Source organism: Aquarana catesbeiana, linkage group LG04, assembly GCF_042186555.1.
Source record: "Aquarana catesbeiana isolate 2022-GZ linkage group LG04, ASM4218655v1, whole genome shotgun sequence".
In the NCBI taxonomy this organism is placed as follows: domain Eukaryota; kingdom Metazoa; phylum Chordata; class Amphibia; order Anura; family Ranidae; genus Aquarana; species Aquarana catesbeiana.
The window spans coordinates 130639021-130659033 of NC_133327.1; the positions used below are offsets into that span (position 1 = coordinate 130639021).

Genomic DNA, 20013 nt, shown 5'->3' on the forward strand with positions numbered 1-20013 from the left:
TATAATTCTCTCATGACTGAGTCATTTTGAGCCACTGAGGCCCACAAAAAAGGCAGGGAACTGCATGTGACCCATGAAACACCAGTTTGACTTTCAAGAAGAAATTCAGTTTCCTCTTTCATATATGTGGCTCTACTGCTGCTCCTCTGAAAAGTGATCTGCTGTGGATCCCTATTCAGGGGCATTTGACAGGCAATGAGGAGATATGTTACTTCTGGGTCCCCGTCTGCTTTAACCCTCAAAATGCTGGCCTACATCATCACAAAGACAGGCTGCATGCCCTAGTCAGTAAAACCGTGGCTTAACAGGCTGCTTTTACCACCCTCTGGCCACTTACAGCCCTTAGAGACTTATGGTAGCTATACACCACTTCAATTAATCATTTCTTTTCCAATCAATCTCTTCTGAAAGGAATAATTTATCAACAGCAAAGCAACCCACTCCATTGATATGTCACATGAGGAATAAGAATGTTAGTTAATTTAGGATTGTAGGTTATGTTCGTATCTTGTCGATCGCATCTGTTTCTCCCATGTAACCTCAATCTGATCGCATTCAGAAACAAAAGCATCTGTGTTATTATTATAATACAGGATTTATATAGCACCAACAGTTTACGCAGCGCTTTAAAATATAAAAGGGAGACAATACAGTTATAATACAATAAAATATAAGAGGATTAAGAGGGCCCTGCTCAGAAGAGCTTACAATCTAATAGGGTGGGGCAGGTGGTACAATAGGTTGTAACTGTGGGGAATGAGCTGGTGGAAGTGGTAGAAGATTAGTTGGAGACGTGATAGGCTTTCCTAAAGAGATGAGTTTTCAGAGATCGCCTGAAGGTAGCAAGAGTAGGGAAAGGCTGGATAGATGGAGGTAGCGAGTTCCAGAGGATGGGAGAGGCTCTGGAGAAATCCTGGAGATGAGCATGGGAGGAGGAGATGAGAGAGCTTGAAAGCAGGAGGTCTTGAGAAGAGCGGAGAGGTCGATTTGGGTGATATTTGGAGACAAGTTTAGTGATGTAGCTCGGGGCAGAGTTGTGAATGGCTTTGTATGTTGTGGTTAGTATTTTGAATTTAATTCGCTGGGTGATTGGGAGCCAGTGTAGGGATTGGAGGAGAGGATTGGCAGACACTGAGCGGTTGGTCAGGTGGATAAGTCTGGCAGCAGCATTCATGTTAGACTGAAGAGGGGATAGCCTATGTAGAGGCAGGCCAATGAGAAGGGAGTTGCAAAAGTCAAGATGATTGATAACAAGGGAGTGAATGAGGAGCTTGGTGGTTTCATTTGTTAAAAAGGGGCGAATTTTAGAGATGTTACGGAGGTAAATTCTACAAACTTTTGACAACGATTGGATTTGAGGCTGAAATGATAGCTTAGTTTTAGAGAGACTTAGTTTAAGGAAGTGGTGCGACATCCATGCTGATATGTCCGTTAGTAATGCGAGAGGAGACGAGTAGACAGATAGATTTGGGTGTCATCAGCGTATAAGTGGTATTGGAAGCCATGGGCAGTTATTAAGTGACCAAGGGAGGAGGTGTAGATAGAGAAGAGAAGGGGTCCAAGAACCAAGCCTTGGAGGACCCCCACAGAAAGGGGCAATGGAGAGGAGGAGACAGAGTTGTAGGTGACACTGAAGGAGCGCTGTGATAAATCGGCAGAGAACCAGGATAGAGCAGAATCTCGGAGGCCAAGGGAATGTAGTTTATTGAGAAGGAGCGGGTGGGTGGTCAACAGTATCAAAGGCTGCAGAGAGGTCAAGGAGTATGGAGTACTGGCTGTTAGTTTTAGCAGTTAGTAAATCGTTAGTGAGTTTTAGTAAGGCAGTTTTCGTGGAGTGCTGCGGTCAAGGGGTCAAGAAGGTTATTTTCATTGACGTAGGAGCTAAGACGGTTGTAGACTAAGCGTTCTAGAAGTTTAGAGGTGAATGGGAGCAATGAGATGGGTCTTAAGTTGTTCAGGTCGGTAGGGTCCAGTGAGGGCTTTTTAAGAATGGGAGTGATCTGCGCATGTTTTAGCGGGGAGGGGAAGATGCCACTTGAGAGGGAGAGATTGAAGATGTGGATGAGGGAGCATAGGATAGAAGAAGAGGGTGACTGTAGTAGTTGTGAGGGAACAGGATCCAAGGGACAATTGGTTAGGTGGGCATACGAGAACATTTTTGTGTCGCTGATTGATGCAAAACAATCAATGATATTTCCCCCTGGCGGTCTAACTTTACATGATCAAATCTTATCAAAGCAAAGTCTAAATTGATCAGAATGGAAAAGTATGGTTATTACGTTGTTTGAGAATTTGATGGTTATGATTGAATTGCACAGTGTGTGTGACCACTATAAGGCAGTGGGTCTCCTTGACATAGCTGCTAATGCTATGTTCTCTGCTCTGGGATCCCACACCTCTTGCTGCATTCTGTTTAATACAATTTCTGTGATGGTGGGTAGGCCTGGGAACAAAAATTTAGCAATCTTATTACCAGAGTCCCCAGTCAATTCAACCCTAATCCATCCATGTAAAAAAAATGAACCAACTTCAAAATATTATTCCAAGAGGTGTGCAACAAATATCGGGGCCCTCCTAATTTAATGCTGTGTAAAACAGCGGCGATCGAACAGTGTACCTCAAAAAAAAAAAAAAACACACGACTGCTGATCTATCAAGGTAGTAACCCTGGTTCCCAGGAAGCCGGCATTTCTCTGCAGAGAAATGTTGCAGCCTCTTGAGAACCAGTGGAAGCCTTCAGTTCCACTTCACCTAATTAATACTGCATGAATAGAGGCTGTTTTCTGAGCAAAGGGGGGCAGGGCAAGGCAAGAGCGGCACCAGAGCCAAGAATCGGCCACAGGACAGCGCACTGCAGTACAAGAATCTATACCTGCACTCAGCAGAAACTCTGCAATGCATTCATTAGAGAGCACCATCTGCACTGCACAACGCACACACACACACCTGCATTTCTGTAAGAGGGAAAAAAAAAAAAAAAACCCTTCCAATGCAGCCCATAATGATCAATGGCCTGGAGTGGAAAGGTCAAAGAATGGCTTTATAAATGATCTTGTCAAGTTGTATTTCATTAAAACATGGCTACCAATTAACACTATTAAGAAATGGGGGTCACTGCAGAGGGCTACAGATATAATACAGGCCTTTATGTAGGCGTCTAAAAGGAAAAGATTCAAAGTGTGTGTGTGTGTGAGATGAGATAGAGAGAGATAATATAAATATATCTATCCCTATTTCTTTTTTTAGCGTGCACGCTATAGTACACTGCATATACTCTGTTATTGTGCTGCATTAAAAAAAAAGGAAGTATTTTTTCATGCACTGTGTTAAAGTGTCCATTAGGGGGAACCCCTGCTGGGTTAAATCAGGCAGTGTGACTCTAGTCTCTCACAGGCAAGCAAAGACTATGAGCCGTTACTTATACATGTAATAAAGATTATATATTCAATATTTTCACGTTTTCTTTTGCAAAAACACACTTTACTATAAAATGTTTGATCCTAGATACAGAAGACGGATTCAATCTGATTGGATCTTCTGCCAGGGCTGACCGCCCCTTTCACAATGCTGTCGATTTGTAGAGAACACAATCCTTTCAATTGAAACAATCTTATTTTGAATGATCACAGAGTTATCTACAGCCAGCATTAGGTAAAGTGAGAAGATCATACATATATCATCAAAAAGTGCATGGGAATTCACACAGTATATAGGAGATTATGGTGCTTTCCTGGGATTCTTAATCATTGCAGCTTTCGATGTTCTTTAGCATTGAAATAATGAAACAAGAAAACAATGTTCTAATGTAAAGCCATAGGTTCCAGCACAGCAATCCAAACCACCCCCTGATAGAAGTAGAGCAGCCTGTGCTGTATAAGGAGGGCCCTGGCAAACAGCAGGTTAACCCAGAAGTGACGCAAAACAAGTGCGAAAAAAAAAAAAAAAGCCGACAAATTCATGCGGGTGCTGTAACGGTTACTGTGACACTCACCTATTCATTCGACCTACGCACAGAATGAATAAAAGGAGGGAGGCAGAGAAAGTGCTGATTGGGTTCTGAAATCACAAGGCAAGCAGCAGCGGGAGTGGAAATTTCCCTTCCTTTTTCAGTGAGTGGCATTACCAGGGTCTTATTTCCATTTCAATTGTAGGGAGGCGGCACATCACAAAAGCAGCCTGGAACATGCAAAGGAAGACACGGCCCCCCTCTTAAAGAACCAGTTCTGGCCAATGGAAGCTCTGGCCCCTAGAAGAACCCCCCAGTTCAGATATCTCTGCTCAGCGTACAAGAATGATAATGCTGCCCATAGCTGTGGCATTGTTGGGAATGTGACATTTGCAGGCAATATCACACAGCTGGCACGCTTGTATCCTATTGCACACAGATACAAAAATAAACCATCAAGCATGTTGGGGCGTAAGGTTATACCCCAGAAGGTTGGGATCACCTGTAATACAGCTCAAACTTTTCAAAGTCAGAGCTGCTGAGGGTGAAAATGGTTCATAAGATTCAGCCCTGGTAGGGTTCATTGTACAGATCAAATGGGGGTAGATGCTACATCTACTGTACACCTATTCCCTACACTCAGTGGAGCAAGGTATAAATGCTGATGGCATCTCTGGAAAATGGTTAAAGACTAGCTCAAGTCTCCCCCCAAAAGTACAACAGATACAAATGCTGTAGCTGCAGACTTAAAGTGATTGTAAAGTCTAGTTTTTTTTCTCCACATAAAAATAACAAACATGTTATACAAATATATTTACCTGCTATGTTGCAGTGGATTTGCACAGAGCAGCCAGGATCCTCCTCTTCCCAGGCATCTCTTCTGTGATCCTGGCCCCTCCCTCCTGTTCAGTGTCCCCACAGCAAGCAGCTTGCTATGGGGGCACCTGAGCCGAGTCAAAGCTTCCTGTGTGCCCTTGGATCCAGCAATGTCCTCACCGAGCTAATTCTTCAATAGTCTCCAGCATCTTCACTAAGGGAAACTGGCAGTAAAGCCTTGCAGCTTCACTTAGATCGCCACAGCTAACAGACCAGAAGTGGCAGACCGGGTACCTCTCAAAATCAGGAGGAAGAAGAGTGGAACTTCCCCTTTTGGGTGAAATTCCGCTTTAAAAAAAAAGGAAGAAGAGCTACACTTATGAGTTAGCCTAACTCCCCAGGTTGGTGCAGAGGGCTATGTTTATGCAACTTTGTTCTTTGTTGCTGTGATCTGACTTCCTGTTAAGAGAGTGGCTACATTCATTCTCCATGGTCCTACAGTATGTAGAAACGTAGCCACCCTCTCTTGCTGGCTCCCAACATGGACTGGGGGATTTCTAGTGTGCATAATGCAGTGCACTGCTCATTCCAAACAAAGGCAAGCAAGAGGGAAAAGGTGAGGTTCGGGAGCTTACAGAAATGGAACTAGTGGATGTGTATGGACTATTTTTGGAGAAAAAAGATATGGTTTAGTATCAGTTTAAGTGCACACAAAAAAAATATATTTTAGAGGGTGATCATTTACACCTTTTCAGTGTGTTGTGGGAATGCATGAGTTAACAAGTGCATTACAGCAACACGTGCTTAAGCATGTTGCAGTGCTGCTGTCAAGGGCACCTCAGCACACTAACAACTACACCGCTGGTGTACATGCCTTGCAACACACTACAGTGCATGGTAATGCATACTATCTGTGGAGGTGCAAGGTTTAGAGAAAAAAAAAAAAATTGTGCATGTCCAATTTTTTTTTTAATTTATTCTGGTGCACTAGCAGTCTATTCATTTGCATGAGCTGCCCAACAGTGATTGTAACTCCTGGCTCCTCCCCCCACACCGAGTGGCCCCATAGGAAGCTTCCAATGGGGGCACTCATGTGCTTGATCCCTAGCCAGGCAGTTTGCGTCTATGCAGACACACAGCCCAGCTTGGCCAAATGGCTCCCGCTTCTCTCAGCCAAGCCTGTGAGATCTGGGAGAGGGGAGAAGAGCTGGGAGAGGGGAGAAGAGCTGGGAGAGGGGAGAAGAGCTGGGAGAGGGGAGAAGAGCTGGGAGAGGGGAGAAGAGCTGGGAGAGGGGAGAAGAGCTGCTACACACATGCACAGAGCTGGACTGGGATCGGTTTCAGGTAAGTATTTGGGGGGGTGGGCTGGGGGCTCTGCTACTATTAAATTATTTTTTACATTGAAGCAGAAAATGCATTAAGGTAAAAAGCCTTTTACCTTTACAACCACTTTAATGCATGACATTATTGCACCAGAATGGACAAGTGAAAAATGGTCCCTTAATGTCTGTGGGCATATTTAGACACGTTATAAAGGCAGGCTGAGCTGTCATACAAAATAGCCTACTCCAGCTTGTATAATGAAATCTACAACTCCTGCAAGACAAAGGACCTGAAGTAATCATGATTTGCTAAAATTAACAAATTAATAAACACCCATCTGCTTCTGACCAGTCTGCAATCCTGGATCCCACCTGCGGAGCTGCTATTAGTCAGATCCAATACCATGCTGTAATCAGATATAAAATGAACAACTCCTGAGCTGCCCCAAATTAAACCCATCTTTCAAAATTTGTGCTCAAACAAACAAGCTGCAGCAAACACACTGTATTCCCATATTAAGCCAACATCAACATCTAATAGTATTAAGGTGGTTGTAAAGGCACAAGGCTTTTTACCTTCATGCAATATATGCATGAAGGTAAAAAAAAAAAAAAAACAAAAAAAAAAAAACTGTGTGCAGAGGCCCCCCAGGCCCCCCTCTTACCTGAGCCCCCTCTCGATCCAGTGATGTCCACGAGAGCCTTGCCTCTTTAGCCCCGGTTCACACAGGGGCGGCACGACTTGCAGGTCGCCTCACAGAGGCAACCTGCACACGACTTCCACGGCGACTTGCAAAACGACTTCTGTATAGAAGTCTATGCAAGTCGCCCCCAAAGTAGTACAGGAACCTTTTTCTAAGTCGGAGCGACTTGCGTCGCTCCTATTAGAACGGTTCCATTGTACAGAACGGGAGGCGACTTGTCAGGCGGCTAGGTCGCCAGACAAGTCGCCCTTGTGTGAACCGGCACTTAGGGGCTTGCACTCCCGATTGGCTTTTGGCAGCAGCCATTGGCTCCCGCTGCTGTCAATCTCAGCCAGTGAGCCAAGTCACGGCTCCGTGTGTGAATGGACACACATAGCTGCGGATTGGGATTGGTGCCCCCACAGCAAGCACCCAGCAGGAGGGAGGGTCCAGGAGCACCGATGGGGGACCCGAGAAAAGGATTCGGGCTGCTCTGTGCAAAACCATTACACAGAGCAGGCAAGTAGAACATATTTGTTTTTTTTAAAACAAGGCTTTACCATCGCGCTCACAGAATAAAACACATAGTTATAAATTAGCGGTGCACTATTTACCACAAACAACAATGCTACGAGTCAAACACTGGTAATAAATCAAATTATAATAAACTATTACATTTAGTGCCGGTTCACACGGGGGCAACCTGTCAGGCGGCTAAGGCTTCATGTACACGGGACATTTTTACAACCTCTCCTGAACAATTTAACTTGACAGATAGTAACCCACATTTAAAACATCCATTTTGCCGTGCTTACATGCCGCGTTTAGAAGTGTTTTCTTCAAGATCGCCAAAAATGAAAAATGCCTGTAAACAAAATGCGGCTAAACACAAGTTACCGCGTTTAGCGCTTGAAAGGCCTCTAAACTCAGCTTTTGAACCCATTTTTTGCATGCCAAAAAAAGCCTCTAAACTCAACTGCCTAGAAACAGCCATCAATGACCCTGTGTACATGTACTGATAAGATAACAGAGGGGAGTTCAGGAGCAGTTGAAAAAAATGCTCAATTGCTCCTAAAAGTCCGTTTATCAGCAGCAGTGTACATGAGGCCTAAACCGCGCTCCATGCATTGCAATGGAACTGTTCTAATAGGAGCGACTCAAGAGTCAAGTCAGTCCAAATTAGAAAAAGGTACCCTACTACTTGGGGGCAACTTTGGAGCGGCTTTCATTGACTACTATACAGAAGTTGTTTTGCAAACCGCGCTGAACAGGGTGGATTCAGAGTCATACAACTTTGAAGCCACCCCCGTGTGAACCGGCACTAAAAGTTTTTTGTACAGGTTTGTGATCCCACAACTCCGGTGCTGTAAGTAAAGCAACACATGTGCGCCACCTTTGTAGTGACTATGCCCTCACCTAAAGGATGGGACCTATATAAAATTATACAGATCACATACGTTTATTCCCAAGTCAAAAGGATCTTCAATAAACTCAAGGTCAACAGATGAAAAAAAAAAAAAAAAATTTATAATATAAATCTATCTATCTCCAATAAAACAGGTCTGCTCTCCTTTAAGGGATCGACACTCTACTTTGCAGCTGTAAATGTGCTCAATATATGGAGAATCACCATAGTGCAGTATTTAAAAATCACAAATTATAATATAGTTTTGCACTCACATGGTTATAGGTTTTTCCAGGACAGAAAAAAGTATTGATACACTAGAGAACTCTCTAAGCGCTGCACTTCCAGTATCTGTAATGACGTCAACTGGATCCACCCAACGCGTTGCGTCATCAAATCATATTACTTCACCAGGGAATCCCCTGATGAAGTCATGTGATTCGATGGCGTTCACAAGGCTAAATGTAAATGGGCCCCAATTAAGCTAGACAGTAAAAAAGCACAGTACAATAGCAGCAGGCAGATTTCATAAATGTTCACAAAAGTACACCTACAAAAGCACGCTATTCCTCTAAATAGAGTCAAACAATAAGATATCACTATATTCCCACCTCCTTTTTTTTCCCCAGGAGTTGAAGACCTTAACTTTCTTCCTTTCAGATGTAAGACTACTACATAATGGCTGGATTCACACATGTGCGTTACAGTAATGTGTGGCAAAACCTGCAAGTTAATGCACCATATATGCAAATGCTTAGCGCAGCTTCATGATCTCAGACATTGAGGCATGCTGATGGGTTGCCTTACTACTTATCTTAACAAAAAATGTAATATTGAAAGTTACCAGTCATTAAATGTGCTTTTCTTCTCCATTTTTACCTGCTGATCCTGACAGTAACTCCCTTCCTGTCCTAGGGTGACAATGCTGATTCACTGTGCTGTATTTAAGAAGTAGCAGTGTTGTCTCCCCAGGCTGCTCACCCGATATGAAATTTACCACTTCCTCCTCTCCATAACATAAGGGGGAGATATTCTGTAGTCCAAAGAACAGAACTGGGAAGGCCAATAACACAATTTGAGATTTCAGTTCAGTGGAAAGGAAATTTACAAGATTGCTGGATTTCTGGCAGGATCAGCAAGAACTTTTCTGTACTCAAACAATACACAAAAATGCTTAACCACCAAATCTGTTACAAGACTAAGCAATGACCAATAATTAACGCAAAGGTTGAAATGGATGTTCTCATTCATATAATGGAAAAAGCAGGTTGCCTCTCCTCCCCCTCCCCTTGGGATTTCCTTCTGAATAAATGTACAGCTGCAACCACTTCTGTTCCTTGGAACATCTACACAAATGATAATGCAAAGTTCCAGGCTCCACCCCCCCACCCACCCCCCAAAATAAATTTCAAAGTCAGCAGCTACAAATACTGTAGCTGCTGACTTTCACTATAAAGGAGACCTGATCCAGCAATGTTTTCACCCAAGCAGATTCTTCAATCGGCTTTAGGTCCAGGCGCCGGCATCTTAATAAGGGAAACCAGCAGTGAAGTCTTGCAGTTTCACAGCGGTGTCCTACTGCGCATGTGCAAAATGCGCTGCACTTTGTAAATGGTCAACCCCTTAGGCCCCTTCCACACGAGGCGGATCCGTTTCAGCGGAGACCGCCAGCTGTCATCCGCCAGCTCAGCAGGAGATCAACAGAGAGATCTCCCGCTGAGCCGGCGGATGACAGGTCCATCTCTGCTCACTGAGCGGGGAGGGGCCTGTCAAGCGCCGCTGATTCCTATGGAGAGATCGGACGAAAATGGACATCATGTCTAATCTGATAAGATGGATGGTGAACGTATCGCCATACGTCTGATTTTAGCGGATCGGATGTCAGCGGACATGTCACTGCTGACATCCGTCGCTCCATAGACCTGCATGGAGCATCCGTTCAGGTCCACCTAAAAAACTGACAGGCGGACCTTTACAGTCCGCCTATGTGAAAGGGGTCTTAGAGAGCAACTACACTTATAATTAACAGATAAAAAAAAAAAAAGAAAAAAAAAAAAAAAAAAAGGGAAGAGCCCCTAAAGATCAACTCTGGGAAACTATAAATATCCCTTGCAGTGGGATTCTGCCCACACTGCAATGGTTTTTGCTAATTTAGGTCTGGGGGACACAGTAAAGCAGATTCTCTCTCCACCCCCCCCCCCCCTCCCCCCAGCTGCTAGCCTGGTCCTCACAGCACTTCTCCCCATGCTCCACCAACCTAGGATCCTGCAGTCATTAACACCAGTGCAGAGTCCATAGCCCCACGTTGGACATGAGGGCACCAAGAGAGAGTCCGCCACTGGAGAGCCAGCTGCTGTAAGAGTGAAAGATCAGCAAGTAAAGGTACTTCTACTCTCCACTAGACAACACAAGTAGTCAGGGTGGATGAAAAAATATCATAATAATAATAAAATGCTTTTGAAAGTAAAAATCTATCTAAAGATAGTTTTCTATTTAAGATACATTAATAATTTAGTTTATTCAGCATGAAATGGAGTTTAGTTATGTAGCATGAGGCTGTATATTCTGCAATATTTACATTTTTGGTAAACTCATTCAATGAATCCAAGCTCTGCAAGCTGAGATAACATGCACTGCATTGGTGAGTTCACATAATTTCACAGTAACCATGGAGATAAAACAAAAGTTCAGGAATATTCCTTTACCCCATTGTTTTGCAAATCTATGTACACTACAAACTGTATGATTGAATCGGTTCTGATATCGCTGTTTTATTAAATTGACAGCTTAGTATTCTAAATAGGAAACCTTCATTTTGTTTGCAAATATTAAAGATTCTTAACTACCAGCAAGAATGAGTCCTTACATTTAAAGGGCACCTGTCATTTCAGATCCATCATGGCATGTCATGGCTGTTAGTGGACATCCACACACCTGCAGCCGCCATGTCCCTCACCTTGTTGCGTTTTTAAAAATCATGATTTAAATGAAATCCACCCTGCAAGTAGTTAATCCAATACACTGTGGGCAGAGCCCCACTGCAAGGGATACATTTATAGTTTCTCAGGGTTGGACTTTAAACCAGAAGCCCCCCCAAACTGGCCCAAATAAAGGCTTACTTACCTTCTGACAACAGTGGCCTTCTTTATTGTTACAGCATCTGATGAAATACCCCCCTGCTCTGACCTCATTTGCACAATAACTCCTCATGGGACTTGTATTATCCCTACTGTAGTCCAGCCCCATTCAAGTCTAGTGTTACCAACACAGGAGATGTACAGGGCCTCAATCAACCAAAACAAAAAGGAGACCTCTCATAGCTGCCTCTGCAAGAGGAAAACAGCAAATTTTTCGAATTAGGTGTCGCAGACACACCAGTTTGGGATATATCCCCACTCACCATTAGCACACAGCAACAGCCCTGAAGGGGAAATCTCAGTTCCCCGAAACGCCTTGGCTCGCTCATCTGTTGCGACTTTCAATATAACGACCACATATTCACCTTTGTTTTGCTTCTCACTGGATATTAGGCGCTCCTTTTACATACCCTTACAAGCTTATATTTACAGGCCCTCTAAATAGGTGGCAAACCATACACAGGTCAATTACTAGTGGAGGCCCTAAAGCAAACTTGGTCATTAATATGCCTGTATATCAGCAATTTAAGGCCCAACCATCTCACACAATACCTGCAAATAGCATACGCTGAAAGTGGATGAGGTTGCTTGGTATATGCTTTCTGCAATTATCTTAAACCATAAAGTCATGCAAGCCCTACTGTCCCCTAGAAGATAGGACATTCTCATCTAGGTTCAGATTTAATTTGGTCCCTTGAGAAAGCCCTCTCTACAGACATCTTCAGAGATGTATAGGTATCTCATAACTAGGCCACAGCAGTGACCTTCAACCAGACCTAACTGGCATGGAAATAGAAGTGGCAAAAAAAGTTTCCCATTGGTTAGCTGGACCTAAACACTCTTTGGCTTGCTGAATCTTGGAATGTTAGCTGGAAATCAACTAGTAGTCCCTCAATGGCCTGTAAGCATGGGCAAGAAACACAAACACAAGTTCAACAACAGCCAGCTTCCCAAATCTATTACTAGATTGCAGTAAAGCAAAATCACCACCTCCACCATGGAGAAGGGGAAAACTTTTACTTGATGGAACGGATTACTATCGGGAATGACTTACCCATGCCAGTCCTAGAGGGATTTCATGCTGTCTTGATGCTCTCCAAAACACTAGATCTCAGCTAGTTGTTAAAACACCATCCGCAGGTCATATGACCTCGCCACAAAATAATGAAGGGGTTAAAAACCACAAACTGGCCATATTTGCTTAGCGAACGCCTTAATTCTATGTAATTAGTGTCCAACGTGGCTGCCGCTGAATGCATTCCCACAACATTTACCTAGCTACAGCAAGGGTAACAACTGTCTTAACATTATAGAAAACAGTGCAGGGGATGTTTTGTTTTTTTAATCGGATGCTACAAAAGGTCCCACATTTTTTTCTCTCTAAAATGAGGTGTTGGAGGTGCTCAGTCCCACTTCTCCACCTACTGGAAGACATTGCTGAACAGTACAAAGGATGTTGGCTAATCTCTGTGTATTGATCATGAATGACTATCTCAGGATCTCTGGAAATTAGCAGCTTTGCAAAGTTTATCCAATTTTCTAATCAGGTTTGTAGATAACACTGTGGTACAATACAGTAGGTCACATTGCTCACACAATAATACAGAGATTGCCTGGCATGAGCGGAATGGCAAAATGAATTTGAGTGGCAGAGACATGGGCTCCTTTTCTTTAGGCCACAGAAACTTACTAGCGTAGTTAGAAATCCAGCTGTAGAAAGGCCCTTTCACTGTACATGTTTTTCAAGGTAATAAAAGCTAAAATTAATCCGCCTTGAGCATCAAGTGTAGAAAAAGAAAACCTGTTCTGAGAAAAATAGAGGGGCCGCCATTGCTAACCTCCTCAAATTTCTGACTGACTGGCACTAATATTTTGAATCTCTGTCCCAGAGAAACCACGTGCCAAGTGAAGTCTAAATTCCTGATCTGCATACTTGCGCCACATCAGATACTACAGTAAGTAAATCAGCAGGCAAGTCTGTATTTTCTGGAGGCAATTAATAATAGCTTCCATAATATGCTAAGCACAGGTTTCCGTTAATGACAATCTTGAGCTTCCATCCATTGCTGCAGAAAACCAAAGCCTGGCTTGCGGATGTGGTGTGGATGCAGAAAGGTGACGTGGGTGGAGCGGATCTAGCGCTGATTTTGGGAGTTAGGCAATGACGGCCCCCCCACATTAGATAGGAAGCTCAGCTGTGACAGGCAATGAACATCTTTTGATACACCGAACTTCTAAAAGGAAAATAAACATTGCTATTACCAATGCACTGAAATTGACAAACGCACAGGCTTTCAATACTTTCACTGCATCACTTAAAATGTTTTTCCAATACACTACAACTACTTTATATTTGTTACATGTTAACATAGCATAACTTACCAAAATATATTTAAAATTGCTGGTTACCTTTTTACTTGCTTAAAAATTCTTACATGCTCTCCTTGCTCTATAGTGTTTAGAAGAGGGTTGTGGAGTGATGCTTAAAAAAATTAATTAACCCATTCTGTACTGTGTTCACAGTTCTTCATTATTAGCTGTAAACTAGATTTAAACATTGACCAACCTAACAAAAGGGTTAAAATTTTTGAAACCGCCTTCATGCTTTGCATGTTAATGAGATATGGCGACAAGACACTGTAAAGCAGGCCGTAGACGGTGCAATTTCCTTTCCCACAACCACGGGTTGCAGGAAAGAAAAATTGCCCAATTCCCCCCATCAACACAGTTAGTGAATCTCTCCTGCGGTGTTCAGGAGGGGGCGCAGGCTGGCAATCGCATAAAAAAAACTGAAAGACTGGTTGTACTCAAGTGTATTGATCGATCAAGTTTGGTACAATCAGCCTGCCCATACCTGGTTCGAATCTTGTCCAGTCCCTGCTGAACAGGCTGAGATTCAAACCCTCTATGGCCAGCTTATGACTGTTCAGAAATTCTTAAATCAGCTATGACACCTTCTCCTTAGAAAAACCATCTATAAAAAAAAAAAAAAAAAAAAAAGACTCTCCCTCATTGGCCACTGCTGTCAAAGTCAATGAGACAATGAGGATAGAGAAGGGATGGGGCAGAGCTGCGGCTCTGTGTCTGAATGGACACACAGAGCAGCGGCTTGGCTGCCCCCAAAGCAAGCTGCTTGCTGTGGGGGCACTTGACAGGAGGACGGGGCCAGGAGCTCCGGTGGGGACCTGAGGAGAGGAGGATGTGAGCTGCTCTGTGCAAAACCACTGCACAGAGCAGGTAAGTATAACTTTTTTTTTTTTTTTAAATAAAAACAACAAACACGAGACTATTATCACTTTAAGGTATGCTGTGTAAGTAGGACATTAAAGGGGTTGTAAAGGTTCTTGTTTTTTCACCTTAATGCATCCTATGCATTAAGGTGAAAAAACACCTTGCAGTCACAGGGCCCCCCCAGCTCCCCCGTTGTTCTTACCTGAGCCCTGAATTTCCGTAAGTGCATCCCCTGCCGTCCCTCTCTCCACAGGTTCCCGGCTCTTGATTGGATAGATTGATAGCAGTGCAGCCATTGGCTCCCACTGCTGTCAATCAAATCCAATGACACGGCCACCGGGGGGCGGGGCCAAGTCCTGCTTTCAGCCTCTATGGAAGCTGAATGCTGGACTCGGGAGCATGCCCACAAGCTAACCCCCTCAGGAGAGCGCTTCTGCAAGGGGGTTATCTAATGCGGGGAGGAGCCGCAAGTGCTGCTGAGGGACCCCAGAAATGAATTTTTGGGGTCACTCTGTGCAAAACGAGCTGCACAGTGCAGGCAAGTATGACATGTTTGTTATTTTAAAAAAAATAAAAAAACGATCCTTTAGTATCACTTTAAATACAGTGGAGGTTTCTCAAATTTGGCTGCATAAGTAAGAATACAGTTTAAGGGCTCATTCACATCAGAATGTGGTTTGAGAAACCTGCATTCCATGTGCGTTTCCCACACCACCTTTAAAACGCACTGGGTGCAGAAGCTGCTGCGGGTTTTCAATGTATTCCTTACGACACCCCAAGTGCAGATCTCAAACACAATGCGTTTGCCTTCCTAAGATTGCATAGTATAACAGTACCATGTGATCCAGTTACAGTGCATTTTTAAAAGTAGTGGGATCCAGTGCAATTTCAGTCTGTTCAAATGAATGGGCTAAAAATCTCACCGTAATGAATCGCACAGGAATACAGACCACAGTCCTGTGCGATTCAGGTGTGAACAGCCCCAAGGGCATCACTTAAAATCCAAACGTTCTGTACTGCACTTTCCACTTAACGGTATCGCTTGAACGCCAAACTGTCTACTTCTTTGGATGAATGACATGTCCCCCTTAGCTCACCTACAGCTCCACAAAAGGCACTGGAGATCTAGAAACCCCCACCGACCACTGAACATCCAAACCATTCAGCATTCCCTTCCACATTACGTTGTTTAGGGACAGCTGCAGAACACACACAACCCTAAACATATTCAGAGGGGTGCAATACTACTGCAAAAAAATTCACAGGACCAAATGGCATTCTATACTGAAAACGACTGTACAATCTAAATTCCCATTCCTGCAAATGTACTACTTCCCATACCACAGGCTTGTGCACTCATAAATAGGAGTAAAAAAAATACAAATTGCATTTACAGTTCTATCTGAATGTATGAAAGAAGCCATAAAGAACAAGTGCTGGCTCTGATGGGCTGGTCTCTTCACTTACAAACCATCATCAATGCACCACAGAGAATATATTTCTACACATAATGGGTTAAGAAATCTTCCAGAAGCGGAGTGCTGCAAAGACAGTACCCACACATTTACAGCAAGCCTTTTTGCCTGTGTGTGGTTAACATTTCGCGCCACGTAAATGTGACGCCTGTACGAGAGAAAGGAAATAACACACAAAGCTGAGAATCTGTACAAAATATAGACAGGAGCATGTCATCTATAAAGAGATTCTTGGCCATCAAGACAGGAAAGGGTTAATGGATTGTGTTCTTGCAGTTGTGTCTATGACAGACCATCCCCCACCCCATCCCCATCTCCTCTGAGTGGCTGAAAGATTCATTCAAACAAGGAGATGGGAGATGGAGGAATCAGGACAATCTCACCTAACACATCAAAAATCCCCCAATTATGTCATCAGCCTCAGCAGACCTAATCTAACTGAGCCCACCTTCCTTCCTAAACAGGTGGGTGTTTGCAAAATGAAAAGACCAGGGATGTGGTGATGGTGGGATTTTCTGCCAGGATAGAAGAAGATGGCAGCCCCCCTCAATGTCTCCCATCCACAGTCACAGAGAGCTATTTTTAGCATCCAATGCGCCTGACTTCAGAAGCGCCCCCCACCTCCTCCCAGATACCAAGAAATGTGTCACACCACCGATACAGAGCCTTCCCCACCATTTCTGCCCAACGTAACCCCTGCTACCAAAGGGGTTAATGCAAGGTGCTCCTCTAGAATAATGGTGAGCATCCCTGAGATCATCACTACACATCCAGCACATCATCCACTGCAGAACAGACAACTCTTCCCTGGCTTCCACCTCACAAGCTCCATTCACTGACCCATTTTATAAGAATTCCATTGCAGCAACAAACATGTCATCGGAATGCCACCAACCTGACATCTGCCACCAACATTCATGGGGAAAATATAGCAACACAAGGCATTTATTGGAAAATACCAATCCTAGGCTTCATAATTACACCTGGTATACCAGACACCCACATACTAAAGTCATTTAACATTTGCCTGCTCTGAGGGGCGGACATCTCTCCTGATATAAGCATTCTAATGGAAGAGATGCTCCATCACTGGGAATCCTCGCCATTACACAAGACTCCATTAGCCAGAATTTATTTCAGCTCTCGTCCACCAGGGGTCACCAATTTATGGAAGTTATCACTTCATTGATCCCCCTCTTTATCTCAGCCATTCCGGTTATGAAGACAGAATTAGAGGGATGTCATACATGTTTCATACATGCAAGGGTTTGATTATTAAAATAAACTCCAGAACCTACAGGAAAAAACATTTACAAGTGTCAGCATTTTTTTTCTCATTACCACTGCTTCCTCTGATCACCTATACTAAACAACTACGATCACCTACACCCAACAACTGTTAATGCTGCATCCTCCAAATCACCTACCAGCATTCATTTCTACACCCAACCACCATTAATACTACATTCTTTGATCATCAACACCCAACTGCCATTAGTGTTACAGCTTTTGATCCCCAACCAGCATTAATACTACATCCTCTGATCCCCAACCGGTATTAATACTACATCCTTTGATTCCCCACACCCAAAAAGAGCTAATGTTTCTTTTGATCACATATACCCAACCAGTATTAACGCTACAGCCTCCGATCACATATACCCAACCAGTATTAACGCTACAGCCTCCGATCACATATACCCAACAAGCATTAACGCTACAGCCTCCGATCACATATACCCAACAAGCATTAACGCTACAGCCTCCGATCACATATACCCAACAAGCATTATTGTTGAATCCTCTGATCACCTACACCAAATAAGCACAATGCTATATCCTCCAATCGCATACATCCTCTGATCACCTATACCCAACCCAGTATTAATGCTACAGCCTCCGATCACCTATACCCAACTAGTATGAATGCTACATCTTATCTTCTGATCACCTATACCCAACTAGTATGAATGCTACATCTTCCGATCACCTAAACCCAAACAGTGTTAATTCTATATCCTTAAAAGCACCTATATCCAACCAGTATTAATGCTAAATCCTCCGATCATCTACACCCAACCAGTGTAAATTTTTCATCCTTCGATCCCGTGTACACCCAACAAACGTTCCTGCTGCATCACTGCCCCCACCACTGTCCTATAGGATAACCTCTAAGACTGGATGCTCAGCTCAAGGCTATGGCGACAACACTGGCATCTGCATTACTACACCTCACTACTCACTGTCAGCAAACAGAAATGGTGCAGGACTGCATAGATCTACATAGGGGAAAAGGGAGCCCAATACTGGCCCCCAGCTAAGGTGCCAAAGAAACACATCAACCAAAAAAAAAAAACACCATTAATATTTAGGAACACCTCCAACGTTGAGGATCTCCCGGTCTCCAATAACAGACACTATAGACAGATCATAGCATACAGTGACCTAGCCTGACGAATGAATGAAACTTTCAGAAGGCAATCACCATGCACATTACGGGGTAGCGATCAGGCAGCTCGGAGACATTTTAGTCGTGGGAAGATGATGGTAGACCACTAACATGGCTTACAATGGTGGACCAGGTGGTCACCCATCAGCATTGCCTATTTCATGTCTGCCAGCCCTTGCTATGGAATCTCACTCCTTCTGCTGCATTGGTCCCAATTTGTAACATCTAATGGGGACACATAGACGGGGATGGGATGTACAGATTTCACATGTATGAAGATGTTGGGGGTGTCAGGGAGCTGTCATGAGATTTAGGAGGACAGAGCCTTTAAGGAGCAATGTGATAGGTGGAGTTAGAGGATCAGTGATGACTGGCACACTGCAGTGGGGGGAGGATGGAGGATGTGCCCGGGGCTCTCCTATGGAATGGTGGTCGTAGTCTGCTTACCCCAGCTGCTGGCCGTGCGGCCCAGGATCTCTCCGCTCCGCGGGTTGTAGATGAACTGCTTCCATTCAGAGCTAGTCTGCTCTGTGCTCTTGTTCTCCTCCTTGGCCATGCTGATGCTGGAGATAGCGGAGTATGTGCTGGGGATAAAGCAATGGAGTCCAGGCGCTGCGGTGCACTCTGTAGCGTGAAAGCACAGCCTGGACCACTCTACGTCCCCGCCGGCCGCTCTCCAATCTGAGGCTGCTGCGGCACCAGCACACAATTCCCCGGCACAGCAAAATTTGGGCGTGACCGCGCTCAGCCAGTCAAGAGCTTCGATGGGAAGAAGGGGCGGGGACGTTAGCGGGTCCAAAACCTATCCTTTTAGGAGGAAGGCGTGGCCTACGAGCGCGGTCAAGACTAGTGGAGGGGAGTCCTGCGCAGGAGGGCGGAGCTGTACACGCCGAGTTCAATCTCCGCTATTGCTGCAGAGAAGAGAGCGCGCGCCTAACCAAATAGCGGTCGTCTTGCGCTGCGGGAGCTAGAACGCGCATTCTACAAAGGAGTGAGCGTGTTCACGTGTGTGCGCGTTCACGCCAGGACTGATAGGAGCTGGGGTCTCCTTAACTCAACAGCCGCAGCCTGGTCACGTGCATTGCTAAAGGGGCTTACCAAGTGAATAAATATATACACAAATAAAGAGTGTCACTACAATTGGGGTCACAGTACATGAGGGGGTCCAGGCCCCCTTATTTCCATTCAAATCTCCCAGAGGAGAGATGGACTGCTCAAACTTTTTACTGCCCTAAAAAGTGAAAGAAGTTTCTGGAAGTGAAAGGGATAGTTCACCTTTATCACAAAACAACCTATACAGATAAGGGGCATCTGTAGATAAAAACAAACTGTGCAGTTTTGACTAAAATTGAATAAAGCCTTTGCTATAGGTGTAGTCCATTTACACAGCTTATGAAGACTGACTGGAATACTCCAAGGACGTTGCTAAGTGAGGCCTAGTCGTCACTGCTCACTTAGCAACGTCCTGGGAGTCTTTAGCAACGTCCTGGAAGTATTCCAGTCAGGCTTCATAATGTATGTAAATGGCCTCCCACCGGATAATATCGGA

At 44.2% G+C, this 20013-nt stretch overlaps 1 protein-coding gene across 1 annotated transcript in view; it reads right to left on the minus strand.

The window, feature by feature from the left end:
* The window catches only part of ATP1B3 (ATPase Na+/K+ transporting subunit beta 3), a 66345-nt gene extending 47135 nt beyond the window's left edge, over positions 1 to 19210 (minus strand). The window contains exon 1 of the mRNA XM_073625637.1: positions 18912 to 19210. Coding sequence (XP_073481738.1) covers positions 18912 to 19020 — 109 coding nt within the window. The 5' untranslated portion in view covers positions 19021 to 19210. The remainder of the gene's footprint in view (positions 1 to 18911) is intronic.
* Positions 19211 to 20013: the final 803 nt, after the last annotated feature.